Source organism: Hoplias malabaricus, chromosome 12 (assembly GCF_029633855.1).
Source record: "Hoplias malabaricus isolate fHopMal1 chromosome 12, fHopMal1.hap1, whole genome shotgun sequence".
Classification (NCBI taxonomy): Eukaryota; Metazoa; Chordata; class Actinopteri; order Characiformes; family Erythrinidae; genus Hoplias; species Hoplias malabaricus.
Window position 1 is genome coordinate 6,557,201 of NC_089811.1, and position 21,897 is coordinate 6,579,097.

The 21,897-nt window shown below is 38.0% G+C and overlaps 1 protein-coding gene across 1 annotated transcript in view; it reads left to right on the forward strand.

The window, feature by feature from the left end:
- stat4 (signal transducer and activator of transcription 4) overlaps window positions 1-21,897 on the forward strand; it is a 55,950-nt gene that overhangs the window by 12,686 nt on the left and 21,367 nt on the right. Inside the window, exons 7-25 of the mRNA XM_066686870.1 lie at window positions 20-105; window positions 1,803-1,954; window positions 2,591-2,749; window positions 3,841-3,933; window positions 4,113-4,172; window positions 4,690-4,710; window positions 5,796-5,889; window positions 7,388-7,432; window positions 7,696-7,779; window positions 8,078-8,176; window positions 9,403-9,538; window positions 9,812-9,864; window positions 9,966-10,060; window positions 10,861-10,994; window positions 12,916-13,107; window positions 13,385-13,427; window positions 14,096-14,195; window positions 15,136-15,175; window positions 21,147-21,259. Of these exons, the coding sequence (XP_066542967.1) occupies window positions 20-105; window positions 1,803-1,954; window positions 2,591-2,749; window positions 3,841-3,933; window positions 4,113-4,172; window positions 4,690-4,710; window positions 5,796-5,889; window positions 7,388-7,432; window positions 7,696-7,779; window positions 8,078-8,176; window positions 9,403-9,538; window positions 9,812-9,864; window positions 9,966-10,060; window positions 10,861-10,994; window positions 12,916-13,107; window positions 13,385-13,427; window positions 14,096-14,195; window positions 15,136-15,175; window positions 21,147-21,259 (1,799 nt within the window). The remainder of the gene's footprint in view (window positions 1-19; window positions 106-1,802; window positions 1,955-2,590; window positions 2,750-3,840; window positions 3,934-4,112; window positions 4,173-4,689; window positions 4,711-5,795; window positions 5,890-7,387; window positions 7,433-7,695; window positions 7,780-8,077; window positions 8,177-9,402; window positions 9,539-9,811; window positions 9,865-9,965; window positions 10,061-10,860; window positions 10,995-12,915; window positions 13,108-13,384; window positions 13,428-14,095; window positions 14,196-15,135; window positions 15,176-21,146; window positions 21,260-21,897) is intronic.

The window sequence follows — 21,897 nt, forward strand, 5'->3', positions numbered from 1 at the left end:
TCATCTGTTAAAACTGTAGATCCAGTGGAGAGGAACTCTCAGAACATGAAACAAGAAGTCATGGCACTTCAGGAAATACTCAACCGCCTGGATTTCAAAAGGAAGGCAAGTATAGTGGCCTGTTTAATACCCACATACTAGTGCTGAATCGTTTGAAGAAAATCCAGTTGTGAGTTTTGTTGAGATCTAAAAAAATTTCACAAATAAACATTATGAATCTCAGTTTTCCCACTGCCCATTTTCTACACTTTTAAAGGCTTCATCAGTCCGTTTGAGATTTAAGAGTGTAGATGTTAAATTTGGGAAATAACAGGTCACTGCTACCCTTTCTTTGTGTGTTACAAATGATCATAAATGACTTATAATATAGTTGTAGCCTTATTAATAACATTAGTAAACTAACTGTTTTCTAGTTTTTTTTTTTTTCTAAATTGGTATCTGAAGAATCCAATGTTAATTTCTAGAAGGGTCCGTCATTTAATTCTTTGATAATAAATGGCTCATGTGAATGTTTTTGAGAAAAACAATCCATACTTACCTTTCGTTCTATAAAATAATTCTGATGCAGTGATGTAAGTGAGGTTTCACACCTCTGACTTGCTCTACTCTCTTCTAAAAGACACCTCCAGGTCTCTGCACCAGGTCATAGTTTTCACTAGAACTTCCTGTGATAAATAAATGCTACTAGTTCCACTAATTTCAATTTCTTTGCACAAAACTGCTTGAGAACGCGGAACATGCTTCAGGGCATGTTCAGAACAATTCTAGGATATTTTTAAAACAAACTTTTACATATGTGGCATTTGGTAGAATCACTTTGATCATATTACAAATGGTTATTAGGATAATTTAGTGTTAGTAGGGTTGCGTGCTAGCACAAACTGGAATTTGAAACCCTTTTGTGCTGCGCTGAGGGCAGCAGAAACCGACTATGATTACCCTATTCAGTCTTATCTTATTTAGTCTTATCTTATTTTTTTGTGTTAAAAGGTCATATTGAGGAATAATGATTTACCTTCTCACTTACCTTAGACTTTATGACTCGTATTGACTTTTGGCTTGTTTTATTAATATTTATATTTAAGACATTTAGCAGAAGTATAAAGTATGATGGAACAAATATGGCTGTATTTGAAGCTTGAAGTGCTTGAGGTACAGACTGACTCTTGACCAGTGCCATAAAGTTGGTAGGGGCTGGTTCAATCTTGGCTTTATTGCAAAGATCAATGTTTTAAATCTGAAGCAGGAAGCTGCAGGAAGAGACTGAAGCGGAGTAAAATTGGGAAGATGTCAAGCTACTGCATTTTTCATCAGTTACAGTGGCCTGTTTGTTTAAAGACAAAGACTGTCCAGCTGTGAGTCTTGAGACATGGACAAGTACCTGGGTGGCCTCATGAGTGAGAGAGAGTAGAATTTGCTGGATGTTGTACAGGGGAAATCTACACGACTGGGTCAGGTTCGCAATATGAGCTGAGAAGAATAACTGGTCACCTAGAATCACATCAAGGCTTCTTGCGTTTTCAGACGAACATTTTGAGTTAATAGGTCAAATTAATGACTTCAATGTTTTATTATTCTTTTGCTACTTTTTTTTAGAAATGACTGATTAAAATAAATATCAAAAACACCACAGTCTTTGGAACACTGGTATTTTTAATGTTTATCTGATGGAGGAGAAGAGGGCAAGTGTAAGGTTTGGCATAACACTGTGCAATTAGTTTGTGATAACGATTTTTGGCTCTTGGAAAATAATGGTACTCTTCCTGTAACCACTAACTGTACTTTGCTGTTTTGCATGACAGGAGATTTTGTCAAAGATGGGAGATGTTATAAAGGAGATTGATGCACTGGTGGCCTCTCAGCTGATGCCGGAGCTGCAGGAGTGGAAGCGCAGGCAGCAGATTGCCTGCATTGGAGGGCCAGTCCTCACTGGAGTAGACCAGCTCCAGAACTGGTACAGCTGCTGAACACTTTCTCAGCTCTAATCTCGCTCCGATTACTCACAGCCAGTGTTCTTTTTTTTTTTACAGAAAACTAAGATGAAAAATTTTAGTTGATGACCCATTTTTCAGAAAAAAAAATAAAAAGAAATAAGTGAAAACTAAATTAAAATATAATCATTCAAACATGGCTCCAGTTTCCACCCACGGTCCAAAAACATAAGTTGGTAGGTGGATTGGCGACTCCTTAAGTGATTGTGAGTGTGAGAGTGAATGTGTGAGTGTGTTTCGCTCTGCGAAGGTCAGGTGCCCCCTCCAGGGTGTGTTCTCACCTTGCGCCCAGTGATTCCGGGTAGGCTCCGGACCCACCACGACCCTGAACAGGATTACAGACAAAGAATGAATGAATTTGAAGATGAGAACTATGATGAACTGTTTTGCACCTTTTGTCAATGACTAATTTGAAAGACTGAAAAATCATCCATTATAAGATTTTTGCTCCAGAGATATTTCCCAGTTCCCCTGCTCCACGGGTCTAAGTCTGGGTCTTTTATACTCAAATAGTCCATATTTGGCACTGCATGTGGTGAACTTAAGATCATGTGCAACTGCTACGTAGTTCTTCACTGTTCTTCTCTGTGTCCCTGTAGGTTTACTTTGACCGCTCAGAGTTTATTTCAGATCAAACGGCAACTGGATAAGCTGGGCGAACTCATCGTTAAAGTCACCTATGAGAGTGACCCCATCCCTCTGCAGAGACCTCAGATGGAAGAGCAGGTCAAATATCTCATATACCATCTCATCAAGAGGTGAGAGTTCTCCATCAACCATGACACTTTCTTCAGTTTTCAGTTTTCAGAATGCACAGTTGGAGTTTTAAAAACAGAAAAAGAGAGAAGTAGAAAACTCTGTTCTGACAGAAATGTGTAAAAATAAATAAGGAAGCTTAGCTACTGAAATGTCTACTGAAATGTTTGAACGTATTTATATTGGACATTATTCAACATAAGCACAAATATACAACATAAATATATACAATAGCATGCAAACTCTGCTGTTTTCAATGACGTAAAGCTCATTTCATATTGTGATACATATAAATAAATGGTCGTGTTTGTGGGCTTTAAATAGATGAGAGTAAAATTAAGAAATTGTAGTTAAACTTTACAATAAAGGTGTAAATCTTTCCAAAGAGCTTGTACATATAAAATAATCCTGACTCATGTAGGTGTGGAGTGTAGGTGCACATGTTGAACAAAATGACTGTAGGAGTGCAAATGACCTCCTTTAGTCCACCTACCTTCTTCTTTTAGAATGTTGCTCTGCACAATGTCTGGTCGGCATCAAAAAAACACTAGACTTACGGTCTCCTTCATCGTCCTGTGATGACAGACACTATCAATATATCACAGTTCTGTGCATAATTCACACCTCAGTTATTGTCTTCCTTTCTTTTAAGTTTTGTTTTCTGTTCATCAAAGAGCTCTACCAGGTCTTATTTTTTGCACACAAAATCGGAACCTATTTTTTGTTTTACATGGATTGTCTAATATATAATGTAATCAGAAATATAGTTAATTTTATCAATTAATTAAGGGAAAAAAGGCAATTGTTTACCGATGTTAAACTTTCAATGGGCTCAAAAAGATAATATCAGGTGAATAACAGGGAGTTCTATTAATTCTATTATGGATTACATCCATAGTTTTTAAATTGACTCTGGTGATTTTTCTGTGTGGGTTGTGAAAGAGTCTTGTGGTTTTTGTAGTCTGTGGACTGTAGCCTTGTTGTTTGGTACTTGACACCATGAATTGATTTGGTAGGTAATTTGAGACATATCAAATTTGGTCGACTAAATAGACTTGTTAAGTTCTTGCCTTGTCTGATTAATGGTTTGCAGTTCCTTTGTGGTAGAGAAGCAACCGTGCATGCCCACACACCCACAGAAACCTCTTATCATCAAGACTCAAGTGCAGTTCACCACCAAAGTCAGGTATGGTACATACTCCTCTAAACCAAAATCCCACTGGTCAAATAAGAAAAAGTGAAATTGATAATATTGCAATCTCAAGAAAAAACAATAGTGATTTTGTCTGCAAAATAGTTGGCAAATATATTTTGTGACATTTAGCATATTTACATATACGTAATATATTCCTGGGTGTGTTTCAGATTGTTGGTTAAACTACCTGAAGTAGACTATCAGCTGAAAGTGAAGACAACATTTGACAAGTATGTTTATTAAACTTATAATTCTTAAAACTAATTCAACTTCTTTGTTTTCTTCATCTTCTAACTGTTACTGTTTTTCCTTTACTACCACCGTTAAAATATTTTATAATCTCCTTCACATTTATTTTAGTTCTATTGTTATCACTATCTCTTTCATTCTTCTCTTAAAAATAGGTGTCACAAAGGGTACTTTGAATCATGTCAGTGAAGAATCACTTTTGGTTCCCTAGAGAACCATGTGTGAAAAAGAGATCTGAGAGCATCAAAAACCTTTTAACAATGTTATATATAGCACATTTTTCTAGCACTTCTTCTCCAGTCTCCAAGCAGCAGTTTAAAGAGTATTTTCATCATATATCTGAGACAGTATAAGCAGTAGGTGTCACGGGTTAAAAATTAAGAATGACGTTAAGTAAAGTTCTCCATGAATTGTCTTGGACCCTTGATTCAGCAGATGCACTTGGAACATTTGAACTAAATATTTTTGTTGGTCTTCTCTTGCTGTTTTTGTACACAGGGACCTCCCAAGCGGCAAAGTGTAAGTAAAACCAAACCTTACACACTCTCCAAATAAATGTGTGTGTAGAGCTACATTGTCACTAAATGAACAAAAGTGTAAATATACCTTTTAAGGCACAGCTGTGCTTTTAAAGTCCAATTCTCTAAAGGTACATTACATTCTCTTCTCCAGAAGGAAAGGTGAATATTTAAAAGCTTTCATTAAAGTACCGCGTAAAATAAAAGAACAAAATATAAGTCTTGGAGATGAAATGGGGCATATGTAATTCTCTAGCCTTTTTTGGGTGCAGGCAAAGTAAATGCTATAAGGTGCATGTTTGTAAGGTATATGAATTCTTGAGAACATCTATTAAAACAGGCATAAAAGTGTAGATTATTTTAAAAAATCTGAGTACAAATATAAAAAGCTACTCAAATATGAATTAAATAATAAAAGCCAATTCAATTTTAAATTAAATGTTATAATTCAATTTAAAAGCATTAAAATAGAGCAGTAAACAGAGTATGATTAGAACATTAAAGAAATGTAAAGAAATAAATGCTATGTTAACTGCAGTGTTAAATGAAGGCAGAGGAGAACATGAATATCTGTAGTCTAGAATGAAAAATCACAATATTAGAGGATTATTTTGTGCCAAACTAGTCTGTGAATTATACAGTGTGTGTCATATTTAAGGAAACACCAATATAATTATTTTCTGTTTAAATTCTCTACCGGTTTGGTGTGTCCCGTTTGTGAAAGAGGAGTTGAATCTAAGATGTATTCAAGATGGCCGCCATGTTTGATGACATGGCCTGACGGGTCTCCCCTTTCTTCGCTTTTGAGACATCCTTTATAATTTGAGTTCTATAGATACATATAGAAGACTTCAAATTCCAAACATCAAAATTGATTTGAGTATTGATCTCAGAATTCAAATATGTCCGTTTTAAGAACTACTTTATAAGCTTTGTTGAGCTCATAGTGATATTTTGTGACTGTATGAAGCATCACAGCGTATATTTTGTCATTGCTGACTGTTAAATATGTTTTTTAATGTGATTCTCAATATCATATCTGATCATATGTTGATGTGGTTATGAGTTTATTATTTTTCTATGTAGAACCAGACAGTTCTTCATCCCCACCAACAACACCAAAGTAATGGACGTGGAAGAGTCTTCAAATGGATGCTTATCTGTGGAGTTCCGACATCTGGTATTTGATCATTTGTTCTGTCAGTCACATTAATAGACACATATATTTGAGTCTTATATGCACTGACCTTCAGCAGCAAAGACAGAGCTGTTACGTATTATATATGTGTGCCCAAAAATAAAGTGTGACCCTCTGTATATTTTTGCACGTTTTATTAAACATGACTCCACTGACCTGACACTTGTGGATATCACTGGGTGAGCAGGATTCTTCACCATTCAATTCTATGGAGCATAAAATGCTGGGTATTTGTGGCATGGGTTGCACTGGGTGAAATACATTGTTTGAATGCTTGCACTGGGTGAAGGGCTTTCACAAAACAAAACAAAAAAGAATGTACATATTAATGTCTTCTGGAAAGGATATATTATACAGTCCAGGGAAAAGAGAATGTATGGTAACCATAATGTAACTCCAAATCTGTGGATGTCAGAAATGGCTCCTTATTCACTATTCCCTTTATTATTCACTATATAGTTCACTATTATAGGGAACTGAATTCAGGAGGGTAGTGAATGATTTCAGACACTACTTTATATGGGTTTTTAACAAGAACTGTAGTGGATTATGGGTAATCTGATATCTCTACTCTTTGCAGTGCACTGTGGGATTGTTTGAGTGCACTGAAAATTGTCCACTATGTTTTCGGACACTACTACAAAATGACGGAACCTCCAAATAGTTCACTATATAGTGAATAGGGCACAGCACTAGTGTTGTGTTAATCTTACGACTGGAATGACACACACGGCCCACAGTTTGATTTGATATTATTTATTACTAGGTTTACAGATAAAATTCTCACAATAATTTAAACAATATTCACATAAAGGAAATTGATGACTGTGTCCATGTTTTTGCGCAGCTTACTAACGATCGTGCTGGTGTGGGCTGTTGATTGGTGGTGGGTGTTTGTGATGTTGCGATTCTATGTTGTAAAAATAAATTTTATGAAGAACATGATTAAACATTGTATTAAAGTTGCGTTAGTCAGTTTGTCCAGAGTGCCTGTCTTTGTTATTGTACTTCACCTGCTTCAGCTGCTAAAGAGCACATCTTGAATTCAGGATTTGAAAGTTGTAGTGGCTGAGGTGAACTATAACACAGACAAGCACGCTGGTACTGGTGAAAATAATGCACGTTCTAATGATGACATTGTTAAACATGAGATATTTTAAACCTGAAATGAACCGTTGAAAAGAACTGTTTACATTTTTTTTTTTTACCGAAATTACCAAGCGCTTATTGAGTTTTGGTCATACAGGTATGAGTAAGGGCCATGGCCTTGCAAATGTCAATAAATGGTTACTAAGAGATAATGTAGAATAAGAGATTGTCAGTGCATTGTTTACATCAGATAATGTATTTCTTGTACTATTTCTGCTAACAACAAACATGAATGATGTTGAAATTAAACATAGTTGGGTAAATAAGGTGGATCACTAATGTTCCTCAGGGACTCTGTAGTAAATATTTCTTATATATTTCATCTTAACAGCAGCTGAAAGAGAAGAAATGCATGAGTGGAGCCAAAGGAAATGAGGTGAGACAGCTACTCAGTTTTATAATATGTTTCAAACCACATTTTCTCTTCATTGAACGGTACTTGACTGACGTTCTTTGCTCAGGAAGAGCTGATGTTTTATTATCGGCAGTTCCGTTTTAGCTTCACACATACTCTCGAAAGTTGAGAACTGAGAACTCTAGTGGGGAGTGAGTTTATTGTGTTTTGTTAAAGGGACACTGTGGGTAAATGAACTGAGACTGACCTGGTGATTTATGCTGAAATCTGCTTGTTCACTGCAGGGTCCACTGACAGTGACAGAGGAGCTGCATTCCCTCAGCTTCGAGGCCATGCTGTGTTTGCAGGGCTTGGACATTGACCTGGAGGTCTGTTTCAAAATATAAAAAAAATCATTCATGTATTTTTTTACGTTATGAAATTTGGCTCCCATGTATTGTTTACTCTTCCTTGTTCCCCATTTTCCCTCTTTTAAATATTCAACCTCAATATTATTATTTGGAACTAGACTCCAGAATGTGTTGGTTTTCATGACGTCACAGACAACCCTCTTAATTTTTAAATATTATCAATGTTTCAGAGATACTGAGTTGTGGAATGACGGTGCTCTGGGTTATCTTTGTGTGTGTTTTTGTGTGTGGGTGTGTGTTTCCCTTCATTTTGTAGACCTGCTCATTGCCATTGGTGGTCATCTCAAATGTCAGCCAGCTTCCAGCAGGATGGGCTTCAGTCATGTGGTATAACCTGCTGACAGATGAGCCTAAGGTGAGATAAGTCAAACCAGTGCAATGTTTATAACTGCTCTTTTCCAGCATGCTTCATGGGCAAAGATGTGTTTACACTTGGCATTGATGTCCAGTCATTGATCTTATCATGATCATTGGCTCCTCCATGCTTTCAAGGATCTCTATATTGGACATTTTCAAACACAGCTTCATTCAGATACTCACTGGATACTGTGTTCCTGAATGCTATTCAAATTGCGTGGATTTTCCATTGACCTTTTCTGCAACAATGACAAGGGTGTGATTTAATGAAAGAAGAAGGCGGAGATACATTAACTTCATCCATCCATTATCTGTTAGCGCTTATCCAATACAGGGTCGAGGTGGGTCCAGAGCCTACCTGGAATCATTGGGCGCAAGGCGGGAATACACCCTGGAGGGGGCGCCAGTCCTTCACAGGGCAACACACACACTCACACATTCACTCACACACTCACACCTACGGTCACTTTTTTTGTGAGTCGCCAATCAACTTACCAACGTGTGTTTTTGGACTGTGGGAGGAAACCGGAGCAACCGGAGGAAACCCACGCAGACACAGGGAGAACACACCACACTCCTCACAGACAGTCACCCGGAGGAAACCCACACAGACACAGAGAGAACACACCACACTCCTCACAGTCACCCGGAGGAAACCCATGCAGACACAGGGAGAACACACCACACTCCTCACAGACAGTCACCCGGAGGAAACCCACACATACACAGAGAGAACACACCAAACTCCTTAAAGACAGTCACCTGGAGGAAACCCACGCAGACACAGGGAGAACACACCACACTCCTCACAGACAGTCACCCGGAGGAAACCCATGCAGACACAGTGAGAACACACCACACTCCTCACAGACAGTCACCCGGTGAAAACCCACGCAGACACAGGGAGAGTGGGAATCAAACCCCCAACCTCCAGGTCCCTGGAGCTGTGTGACTGCGACACTACCTGCTGCTCCACCGTGCCGCCATACATTAACTCATACCACAAAATTGAATCTTCTGCATTGAATTTCACACCAAGCAGATCTCATAGCAATGCATTTATATACACACCCACATCTAATTACAGTGCGTTTATACACAAACACACCCAATCACATTTTTCTTTAAGAACATTAGAATGTGAGGTTTAACTTGACACCAAATATGAACTGGTTATCCCCCCCTAACCTCCCTCGCTCTCTGTCTCTGTGGTTGCATGAGTAGAACCTTGCGTTCTTCAGTAACCCTCCAAGGGCAAGCTGGAGTCAGTTGTCTGAGGTGCTGAGCTGGCAGTTCTCTAGCTTTGCCGGAAGAGGCCTCAATAAAGAGCAGCTGAGGATGCTTGGAGATAAACTTCTGGGTAAGATTTTAAATTGCAGTGGTAAAATCTCTTTTTAAATACAGTATGAGTCAGGAACCAATGATATGTGTTACACCCACCCAACACTCTGAATATCTTTCATTAGTTGATATAAGATAAACAATATGCAATATGCATAATATTCTTACTGAATAAAAGTCATATTGCGATATATTATATTATTGTGACGTGTTATGTGATGCTTTTGCTGAAAAATGATGTATATACTGCATTTAAGATGTGTTTTGTTTGTTATTTATGTTGTCTATCAAGGTCCACATGCGTCTTACAATGACTGCCAGGTGTCTTGGTCGAAATTCTGTAAGGTAAATCTCAAATATTCAGATATTATTGGACAGATACGTTTTTTTGGCCAGTGCCTTGAATGTAGAAAGTGACATTCATCTTTTTTTTTCTTTCTCCCAAGGAAAATGTTCCAGGGAAATCATTCAGTTTCTGGCTGTGGCTGGACTCAATCCTGGAGCTCATTAAGAAACACTTGCTTCCTGTTTGGATTGATGGGTAAGAGACCAGTCGCTTGGGTGTATTTCTAAATAAATGCCTGCAGAATATTTCCCATAATAACAAGCCATCAGGGTGTCGTCTGGTCTTTAGTTCATTTGCACAATTAGTAAAGAAACGTTTATTCAGTGTTGTGTATATAGTGAATTTGTTATGACGTGTTCAGGTATGTATTCAGGTGGCTTTCCTGCATACACACACACCTAATTAAACTGATCAGATTGCCAGGTTTTGTAGGTGTGTTTGGGCAGGAAAATCACCAAACTCTAAATAATCCTGTGATCTCTGATAAAGAACTCAGGACGAGCGAAGAGAAGGTAAAGTGTGTAGAGAAACAAGGAGGAGGTCTCAATGTTATGGCTGATCAGTTTGTATATATAAACTCTGTGTGTGTGTGTGTGAGAGAGAGTAACTGTAAGTTACCTATAAATATCAGTTATTTCCAACTGGGATTGTAACTGAATTCCTGTTCCTACCACAAAGAAACTGATGGGATGAGTGCGGTTGTTTATGTAGTGAGTGTTTACATTTGTGCGTGCAGACACACACACACACACATGCAGAGTGCTGGCAAATGTAAAACTGAATGTAAATATCCTCCCCAGGCCTCATATGAGTCAGGGAATTTGGAACAAAAACATGGGAAGACTTAATTCTGTCTGGACCTGAATTTGCCACATGTTTTCGAGGCTGTCCAGCAGGTGGCATTAGAGCGCAATGAGTGGCTGAATGTTAGGTTTGACGAAACTCTGTATTTTAAATATAAACTGATATCATTTTCTTTGCTGTGCTGTCCATAGCTACATCATGGGTTTTGTGAGTAAAGAGATGGAGCGTGCTTTGCTGAAGGATAAAGAGCCTGGCACCTTTCTGCTGCGTTTCAGTGAAAGTCACCTTGGAGGAATCACCTTTACCTGGGTGGAGCAGGAAAATGGTGAGAACTTCCACCTCACACTGAGTTGAAGTTGTTTGTAGAGATATTTCAGACATTTAATATGGAACTGGTGTATTACCAGGAAAAGTTCTATAGTTTAAGTCTGTTTTTGCCTGTTTTTTCTGTTATTGCCTGTTTTTAAATTCTAGATCCATTTTAATCCAGTATAAATCTAAAAGATTTTATTTCTAAAATCTGGCCACAATAATATCGTTAGAATGTCTCATGTGGTGTAAAAGTATCATAAACATAAATCATTATCATTAAAACAAGCCTTTTAATCCAGGCTATGGGAATTTGAGGAAATAACATAGGTGCTGAAAAAATTTGACTAGACATTCATTCATTATCTGTAAGCGCTTATCCAGTTCAGGGTCATTGGGCGCAAGGCGGGAATACATCCTGGAGGGTGCGCCAGTCCTTCACAGGACAACACACACATTCACGCACACCTATGGACACTTTTGAGTCGCCAATCTACCTACCAACGTGTTTTTGGACTATGGGAGGAAACCGGAGCACCCAGAGAAAACCTACGCAGACACTGGGAGAACACACCACACTTCTCACAAACAGTCACCCGGAGGAAACCCACGCAGACAAAGAGAGAACACACCACACTTGTCACAGACAGTCACACGGAGGAAACCCACGTGGACACAGGGAGAACACACCACACTCCTCACAGACAGTCACCCGGAGGAAACCCACGTGGACACAGGGAGAACACACCACACTCCTCACAGACAGTCACCCGGAGGAAACCCACGCGGACACATGGAGAACACACCACACTCCTCACAGACAGTCACCCGGAGTAAACCCACACAGACACAGGGAGAACACACCACACTCCTCACAGACAGTCACCCAGAGGAAACCCACGCAGACACAGAGAGAACACACCACACTCCTCACAGACAGTCACCCAGAGGAAACCCACGCAGACACAGGGAGAACACACCACACTCCTCACAGACAGTCACCCGGAGTAAACCCACACAGACACAGGGAGAACACACCACACTCCTCACAGACAGTCACCCGGAGTAAACCCACACAGACACAGGGAGAACACACCACACTCCTCACAGACAGTCACCCGGAGGAAACCCACACAGACACAGGGAGAACACACCACACTCCTCACAGACAGTCACCCGGAGCGAGAATCGAACCGACAACCTCCAGGTCCCTGGAGCTATGTGACTGCGACAATAACTGCTGCGCCACCGCCCGTTTGACCAGATATATCTTATTCAAAGTTGTTAAATAGCCACAAGCTCAAATAATGCTTGTGTGAACTTTCATGGGAAATTAAAATACATCAGATTCTTTATGTTTAGGCACCATTTGAAAACATTCATAAAATGCAATTAATCCAACGTTCTGGGAAATTCATTTTTATTTCATGAAATTACGTTCATATAACTATGTTAGTCCACGAGATCATTTTAAAAAGGAATTTTTAAAAATAAAGTTACATACACCGCTTGTTCAAAAAGGAAACCAGTGAAGTCAGTTCTATTTTTGGTAAATAACTGTCCCTTTAGTCCTTGGAAGGTCATGTGTAATTTGAGGAAATATAACACTGGGGACAAAGGTTTTCTTGAGTAACAACACAGAAACCAGACAGATTTGTTTTCAGTAGCTGTTTAAAAGTATTGTTGAGCAGTAACAGAATCTTCCAAGAAAAATGTGATTCATTAATTTAACACGGAAGTCAAACTGTCATTTAGAAGTAATGAGGAAATAAGGAAATCCCCTTCTGAACAATTACTTGTTCAAACATTTGGGAACACTGACTGCCACTGAATGTCCATAATCATTCTCTGAAAGCTCATAGAAAGTCTTAATTCTGGCATAAGAACAGCATACAACTGCAATGTGAACTAAGAGGGTTGTTTGGATCTTTCTACAGGAGAGCCAAAATTCATTTCTGTGGAACCGTACACCAAAAACCGGCTCAGTGCCCTTCCCATCGCTGACATCATACGGGATTATAAAGTTATCGCAGACGGCATTGTCCCTGAGAACCCTCTTAAGTTTCTTTTCCCTGACATTCCCAAGGACGAAGCATTTGGAAAACATTACAACAGTCAGCCGAACAGAGGCAAGTCAGGAAAGCACAATTATTATTATTATTATTTTAATTACTTTTTACATAAAAAGGATTTGGAACAATGTGTTATCCGTTAATATTTGGCATATATATTTGGACTACCCATTCAGCCTATAGCAGCTATTACTTCCAATAAAATGGTGTTTCAAGTGTAATCAATCAGAAATGTAGTCCTGTACATACAGCAGAAGACTTAAATGCACAGTTTTCAATTTGCAGTCAGATGTTAGAATGATTCTGATCTTTTATTTGTTGCTCCTTTTTACAGTTTGTCCATACATTCCAACAATCTTGATCCCCATCTCCCTGAAGTGAGTATATGAGATGTTTACTGTAATTTATTGTAATGATTATTAAAGGTCTCTTTTCTGTTTACATTCTCGTATGGGTTTATTTTGTCTGGTGCTAATCTTTAGCGTGTGTTTTGTCTAATGTGGTGTTCAACACTGCACTTGTTATGTTTAGGAATTAAAGAGGAATTCACTACATAGTTCTCTATAACTGAATGGTGATAGAGAAAAGATTCATGTGAAAAACTAGTTTATTTACACCCAAACAAGTTTTTATGTTGATAATAATAAAGTAGTTGTATTAAAGTAATTCAAAATATAGTTCTGTACAATGCATATATCTTAAACAAAACATTCCTTAGGAAAACAAAGGTTTTATTCAAAATTGGCATCAGATGAAATTTCACAATGATTCTTTTTGTTTAAGTAGATTTTAGAGGCTTTAACACTTCTGATGTCTGAAGAATGTGAAGAATTTTGGGCCTCCATCGGCATCAGCATTAAACCTCTCTGAATGAAGTAGTTAACATTGTAATTATTGAATCATACATTTTATACCTTTAATAAATACAATCCTTAAATAAACACAATGCTCCAGTTCTCCTTCATAGAAATCTCTGTTCCCCTGGTGATGTTAGCTGACTATTTCTTTTAAATGTTAAAACGTTTTATGTATGTGTTTGTTTCAGCACCACACCTCCACCTTGTTCCTCACCGGAGCCTCCTCTGTCCCCTGGGATGTCACACATGCTCAGTGAGCACATCAGTGCCTATGAGATCGAGAGCGTTGTAAGTTTACTTTCTACTCCATTGAAGGCATTTTGAAGATGGCATTTGACGTTGTTCAGTCAGTGACGGTAAACAGCTTGAGCTAGGCCAGGAATATCAGTGGATTATTATAATCAAACTAATCTAATACTACTACCCCCCATACTTAATTACACAACACATTACACAGTGTGGGTGTATGTTAATCCTAGAAAGAGTTGTTTTTACAAGGACTCTATCAGGTTCATTCTTTTACCTTTGATACCTGATCCAGAAAAAATGCTGATATCAGCAAAAAGTCATCTAAATACTTACTATAGATAGAGTCCCCAAAAATAACCAGTATAAGAACTATCCTTATCCATATCACCTCAGTGTTGAAAGTTGAAGGACAAATTTCTTTTAATAGCGCACATTTTTTCATTTTTAATGCATCATATCCTTAAAAAAACAGAATTTAACTGTGAAGCTAATTTTTGCAAGGTTTTTTTATGTTTGTTTCATTAAACAAACCACAGGGAATAGGTCATATTGGATTCTATAAATTAGAATTTATGAGTGGAATGAGTAATAATCACACCGCACCATGTGGGTGGTTTCATTCTTTATAAAAATGAATGTGAACTAAAGCAGGGTTCGTAACCTTGGCCTCTTAGTGGTGCCTACAACACATGTACCTTGTCAATCACAGAAAACCTAGTACAAATCATTTTCAGTATATTCTAGCTCTGTATAAATGGCTTTACGTGCAGGCCACAAGAAAGCTTGAGTGAGCTTGTTACTGAGGGACGCCCTTGTTACTGAAGGTCAGTCTTGATGGAGAGTTGAAATAAAACGGCTGTTTCACGTTAGGGCTAGGGTCCAAATTTCTGTAGCACATCTTTGTAATAATTCTGTTATAAAAAGCACTATTCAAATAAATGGGATTTAATTCAAATTAAAGTCATTTTTTCTGCACAAGGCTAAAGAGTTATGCTTTCGGACAAAATGCAGGCCATGGTTTTAAGTAAGTAGACTCACTGTTTATTTTCTCTAACCTATGGTAAAAAGGATAAGTTGCATGGGTGAAGGTGGCACACTGGTGGTGGGGTAATACAAAATACATAGAGCGAAGTCAGAACACTTCATACAAATGCAATAAATTCTGAGATCCGTTGTATGCTATTTTACTCAAACTGTTATTTAACAGCTAAAGGGTTTTCAGTGTTTTCAATGGTAAGATTAATTCTGTTTGTTAAATATATATATAAAAATAAATAAAATCAATGCCTGCAACACACTCAAAAAAAATGCTGGGACAGAAGGACGTTTTCCACAGGGTCACATCACTTTTTTTTTTATTCTACTTTGAATGTTCAAATTATTTCAGTTTTACAAGTGCCCATTCTTGCTGTTTACAAGACTTCAGCTGCTCAACACTCTGGGGTCACCATTGTTGGATTCTCCTCCTCTACATTTTCAGTAGTAGACAGGTCTGGACTGCAGACGGGCCAGTCAAGCACACTCGGTTTCTACAAAGCCTTGTGTTCCTTGTGTTAACTGTAGCATATGTCTCTCCAAAATACTGATAATAGCCTCTAAATATACATGGCTTTTTTTTATGCACAATAGACTAAGGCTGCATTTCTAGATGCAGATGCAGACTTGTGTTAAGAGACAATCATTTTCCAAAACCTCCCAGTCCCAGGTGGCAGTATCCATCACAGTAGTTTGAATGTTTCTCGAACCATCCCGCCTGAGGGCTTGATGTTTGACACACATTCAGCAAGTTGTTTCCACCCTTGGCTTTTATGCACCAAAATTTCCCCTGACTCCCTGAATCATTTTATGGTATTTATGAACTGAAGACCTCAATTCTTTACAGTGTTGCAGTACAAAATGTTCTGTTTGAGCTGGTTGACTTTTATTTTATAAATTTTGGCATTAAGTGATGATCAGTGACTTATTCTGAGCTTTTGGTAGATACTTCTTTAATATGTTTTGTGTTCACCTGCTTTAAAAAAGTGTGACATTAGTTTTCTTTAAACATTTTATGCTTATTTTTCCCTGTCCAAAGTGTGTTACGGGCCCAGAATTCTGAATTTGTTTATGTTTACAAAAACAGTCACAGTGGTAATTGAAGGTTTGTCCAAAGAAGCCAATGAACCAATCACAGATTTCGTTTTTATTGCATTTTACAAAATATCCCAACTTTTCTGGAAATAGGGCTTGTGTTTCCCACCCATAGAGCCAAGAGGTTACAAAGTATTTAATTTAATTTTATCTTTTTGTTTTTGCAGATGAGTGCATTGTAGAGCTTCCAGCAATTTCCAGATTCATCTCATGAAAATTTGTCCCGGGATTTATATGAATAAATATATAATGTCACCTGTATATTGTGCATTGATGTATAAATCATTCTTTGAAAACTTCTTTTTGCTGAGTCAGCTATTTACAAAGGGACTCTTTGTTACAATCACATCAATATTATTAACTGTTTATTGTATATATGAAGAGTTATGATATTCAAGTCGGCACGAAAACTGAAAACATGAACGCAAAGGCTACAACAGGGCTGCATTTCTTTTAAAAGTGTTCAAGATAAACGTTTTAGGCCATGAATTTACAAGCGTTTTTGATTAAAGACTAAACATGTTTTGTACAGTTGGCATTTTAATGCACCACTTCACTCACATTCACCAAATACAGACAAAAATATCAGGTGCTGTACTGCTTTTGTATTTTATTTTATCTGATATTGACTTTAATTTTATACATACACTTATTTACTGTGTCTGTTCTCTTGTTTCATGTCAAGTATCATGTCTTTTTTCAAATAAAGTGTATCCTGAAAAGGACTGTAAAGTGATGGATTAATACAAACTCTCTCAGCAAGGTCATAAGCAAGATTTCTTGAAAAATCAAGAAATTTATTTAAAGTAAAATCTACATTTAATCACATTTAAAATATGATGAAACAATAATAAAGATTTAAAAATTAGGTTATAACTAAATATAAGTGTCAAATAGCTCAGCCTATTACTTTAGATCTGACAAAAAAAAATCTACAAATAAGTGCTTTTTGAGAGGTATTTTATGCATATATTACAGACTAACATACAACACTGCTGTTACAACTGTTACCTGACTTATGCTACTCTGTCAGTGCTACCCAGTGTGTATTTACTGGTTTAACTCCCAAAATACAAAGGTAGGACATCTTAACACAGGATTAAAATGGAATATCACTTTATAATAAAAAGCCACCACAAATAAAACTATAAGTAGTATACTTTGTAGTTTAATTGTAAATACGATTCCAGCATGAGTTATTTATATTAGTTGCACATTTCTGTATCTGAATAATCTGCTTCCAGCTTTAAACAGTTATTATTCAAAGTAACGTGATTGGACATGATCTATGTAGTATATTAGTACATTATTGTAATAATGCGGGTGTGTAGGATGTTTTATTACAATAACTTAAAAGGAAACTAGACAAAGGGACGCTAAACAAAAGGGCAAAGCACAGAAACTAAGGAACTAAACACAAAAGACAAGGCTAAACTATAAACAGAGCTATACACTTAACACAAAACAAGGCTCAATGCTAAACGCTAAACAAAGCTAAACGCCAAGCACTAAACATAAAACACAAGAGCTAAACAACAAGGCTAAACACAAAGCAAGACAAAACACAGAATTAAACAGAGAACAAGGCTAAGGAACATCAAACAAACATACATACAATGACCCACAAACAGGAAACACTGACAATGACTATATAAAGACAACACCAACAACAAGAGACACCTGCGTACCAATTAAGACACATAACACTAGAAACACAAGGGAAGGGTATCACATGACCAGGGAACAAGCAGGGGAGCACAGAACAGAAACAATACAAAACAGCACGTTACAATTATAATGCACAAGAACTATTTTAATTACAGCATTAATACAGTAATTTCGATTGATCGTGCAGTATATTATAAATATTATTACTATATGATTAATCAACACAACTGTATTAATGCTAGTAATTAAAACAGTTAATGTTCTTAGTCCCAGTCTTACTTTGATTACTACTGTATGTTTATTTTAATGTGGGACTAAAGACTTAGTTCCTATATATTATTGCTAAAGTGGATGTGTTTGTGATAATTAATAGTATTTTATGTTTGCTTTTAGTAGTCAGTAGTAATCAGTAAAGAAAAGTGAGAGAGGAGGATGAGCACACGGTGAGAAAGAGAAAGAGAAAGGCAAACGTAAAACAATACATAGTCTAAGTGGAGACAAAACAAGTTTTAAAGCGTGAGGTATAATGAGCAGTTCTGATTTTGTGCTGCTTCTTAAGTCGAGTGCATAGATCTAATTTCATAATCTATTCTCTGGGCTCACAATTATTTGTGAGCACAACGTCAAGGCTAAAGGAAACAGAACAACCAATGAATGCAGAGAGATGGGTACTGATAAAGTATGGAGAAAATGAGAACAGAGGAGACGAAGAACTGAGTGGTTTGAACCTTGTGGTACTTTAACCAAAGCATCATATTTTAAAGGAATGACTCCACATTAAACATCTCTGAATAAAATTATACAGTAATGAGTGAATTATTTTGCCAAACTACTTTTCTCACGGCAACAAACAAACAAACAAACAAAAAGACATTTGTTTTCATTCAGAAGCTTCCCAGAAGAACTCATTTGTACCTTCAGCTGTTTCGTTTCATAGAGCTTTCATTTCTTTCATGCAAAGTTAGCACTCTTCCACATTTGGAGTCTGTTCCACATTAATGCAGCTTGAATTCATGACCCAGGTGAACAGAGAGCACAAAGACAAGGCTGTGACATCCAGTGGATGCAGAATAATGAGTACTGATAAAGCATGAAGAAAACAACAAATTATTAGAAAGAGAACTGAGTTAAAATGGCTAAAAGTCTGGGAATTAAAACCATTCATGAACAGAGCTTGTATTATTATTATTATTATTAATGTAATGTATTTATTTACAAAGTCAAGGACGTGTGTGCACAGCTGCCATAACATCTCTGGGGAAATAGACAAAAATAGATCTGAAGGCCGTGTATCACATGTTATGTCCTTCACTGTGATGTACAGGGGCTTTAACGAGAAACGTCCAGCCTCTGAAGGGAAATCTATCAGAGTGAATGAGGAACTCGAGAGTGCTCTGACAGTGTATGATGTAGATAGTGGTAGAGTGGGTGACAGTCTCGCTGACTGCATCGTACTCTGTTGTCTTCTTTCCTCTGAAGATTTAGAATCAGGAAAACCTGGATTTGGCTGCGATTCCAGTTTCGTTTCTCCGTTTAGAGCCTCTCCGCGGAGCACTTGGTTTCGCTTTCTTGAAAATCACGTGGTTTACTCAGGCTGTTCCTTTAGCTGTCTCTTACACCCTCCGCTCCACATACCCCGCCCCCTCCCCCATATCAGAGTTGTGAACACGCCTGAAATTCACTTTTATCACAGAACAGCTTGTATTTCATGACTTATTGACTAATGATAACTGCAGATCACTGGCATTTACAGGTTTATGAGTGAACCCTACACCGTCCAAACACCAGCGAGGCTCTCTGAACAAAATGCATGGGAAAGTTTGTTTTTATAGTTTTTATAATCAGCCTTTTGTTGTATGAAAATCACTATACATTCATATACTTATATAAATATAAAATTGAATCAGTGTAAACATTCATAGACAGTCAGTAAAAATGTACTTCTATCTGTGGTGTGTCATTTGAACTATCTTTTGTGAAAACATTGAAATTCAGAGTTTTAAAGCTGCATTTTTAAGTTATAATAACAGCATGTGTTTTTTTTTTCTAAGATTGAGAAACCAAATGAACAAACAGCTGTTTAACTGTGCACACACAGTTTGCATCATCTCTGTAGAAAAGCATGCAACAAAACTGGGCGCCTTAGACACGGGGAGAACACACCACACTCCTCACAGACAGTCACCCGGAGGAAACCCACGCAGACACAGAGAGAACACACCACACTCCTCACAGACAGTTACTCGGAGGAAACCCACGCAGACACAGAGAGAATACACCGACTCCTCACAGACAGTTACTCGGAGGAAACCCACGCAGACACAGAGAGAACACACCACACTCCTCACAGACAGTCACCCGGAGGAAACCCACGCAGACACAGGGAGAACACACCAACTCCTCACAGACAGTCACCCGGAGGAAACCCACACAGACATGGGGAGAACACACCACACTCCTCACAGACAGTCACCCGGAGGAAACCCACGCAGACACAGGGAGAACACACCACACTCCTCACAGACAGTCACCCGGAGGAAACCCACGCAGACACAGGGAGAACACACCACACTCCTCACAGACAGTCACCCGGAGGAAACCCACACAGACACAGAGAGAACACACCACACTCCTCACAGACAGTCACCCGGAGTGGGAATAGAACCCACAACCTCCAGGCCCCTGGAGCTGTGTGACTGCGACACTAACCTGCTGCACCACCGTGCCGCCCCTAAACCAACGTTAGTCTCACTTTTAATTATGTGGCTGAATACTATCAAATCCTTACTAGATATTCAGTGCATTACACAGGGAAATTCTTGTATGACATGATCTTTCACATTCATATAATCCTCAGAACAAAAGAAATATGCTCCTAATCATCCAGTTAGACTCATACATTTCCTGCACCAGGACTTTCTATAGGTTTCTGTTTATCCCCGAGTTGCAGTTTAAAATTTAGAGGGGAACTAGAGCGCGGGGGGGGGGCAGCCTCTGACTAGAACAGCCAGGCGCCGAAGAGTGTGTGGCCAACAAACGCGCATTCACCGGTGATTGGTTGATAATCGCGAAACAAACGGGGATAAAACAGGCTGCGTTTTAATTGGTGGAGACGTCATATGGGCGGAGTCATAAGTCAGATGTGTCTATGCCGACTGCCAGATAAGCAGAGGAACTCTTAAGATTGGAAAGGTTCCCCAGACAAAACGCCAAGAGTTGGGTTCTTTTCAAGAGGAGACAGTTCACTTTGGAGGTTCTGTTTTTTTCCAGACCAAAGGCTGCACCAGCATCCAGTGAGAACAGAGGTAAGTGTGTTTCTAGGCTGAATGTACCTATGGAATTCTGTATGGATTTATACTGCACTACATTAAAGACAACAATAATGAACAGCAGATGAACAGGGTGTGTGTAAAGAAGAGGGCACTGAGGCGCTGAAATACTTATATAACATATTCAGGTGGATTTAAGGGGTCTTGTTACTGTGAATTAAGTCAAAATGATGGAGAATAGAATAGAATAATTTTCTGTAAACCAGTCTATGCTATAAATTCAGGGCTAACGAACATATGTTACTATAAATAAACATATGCATGTACATGTGTATGATTTTGATTTAATATTAGACACATATCACTGTGTGCTGCCTCTATTTTACCGACTGGTTTTCCACGTCTTGACTTTCACAGATCAAATTCATTCCAGTTCTGAGTGAATTGCGTGTGGTCACTGTGACTACTTTCCTGCTGTGAATGTTTGAGGGTTCTTTTTTTTTCTCTTGTGGTGAATGTCATGTGATTTACATTGAAACCCAATGGAGAATCTGCAGCAAATCAACAAAATTATCAAGTAATCCAAAAGGACCTTTAGGAATACAGATGCCTTTGTTTTTATAATGAATTAAATATTAAAACACTGGTAAATTGAAAACTAGTGACTGGAATCC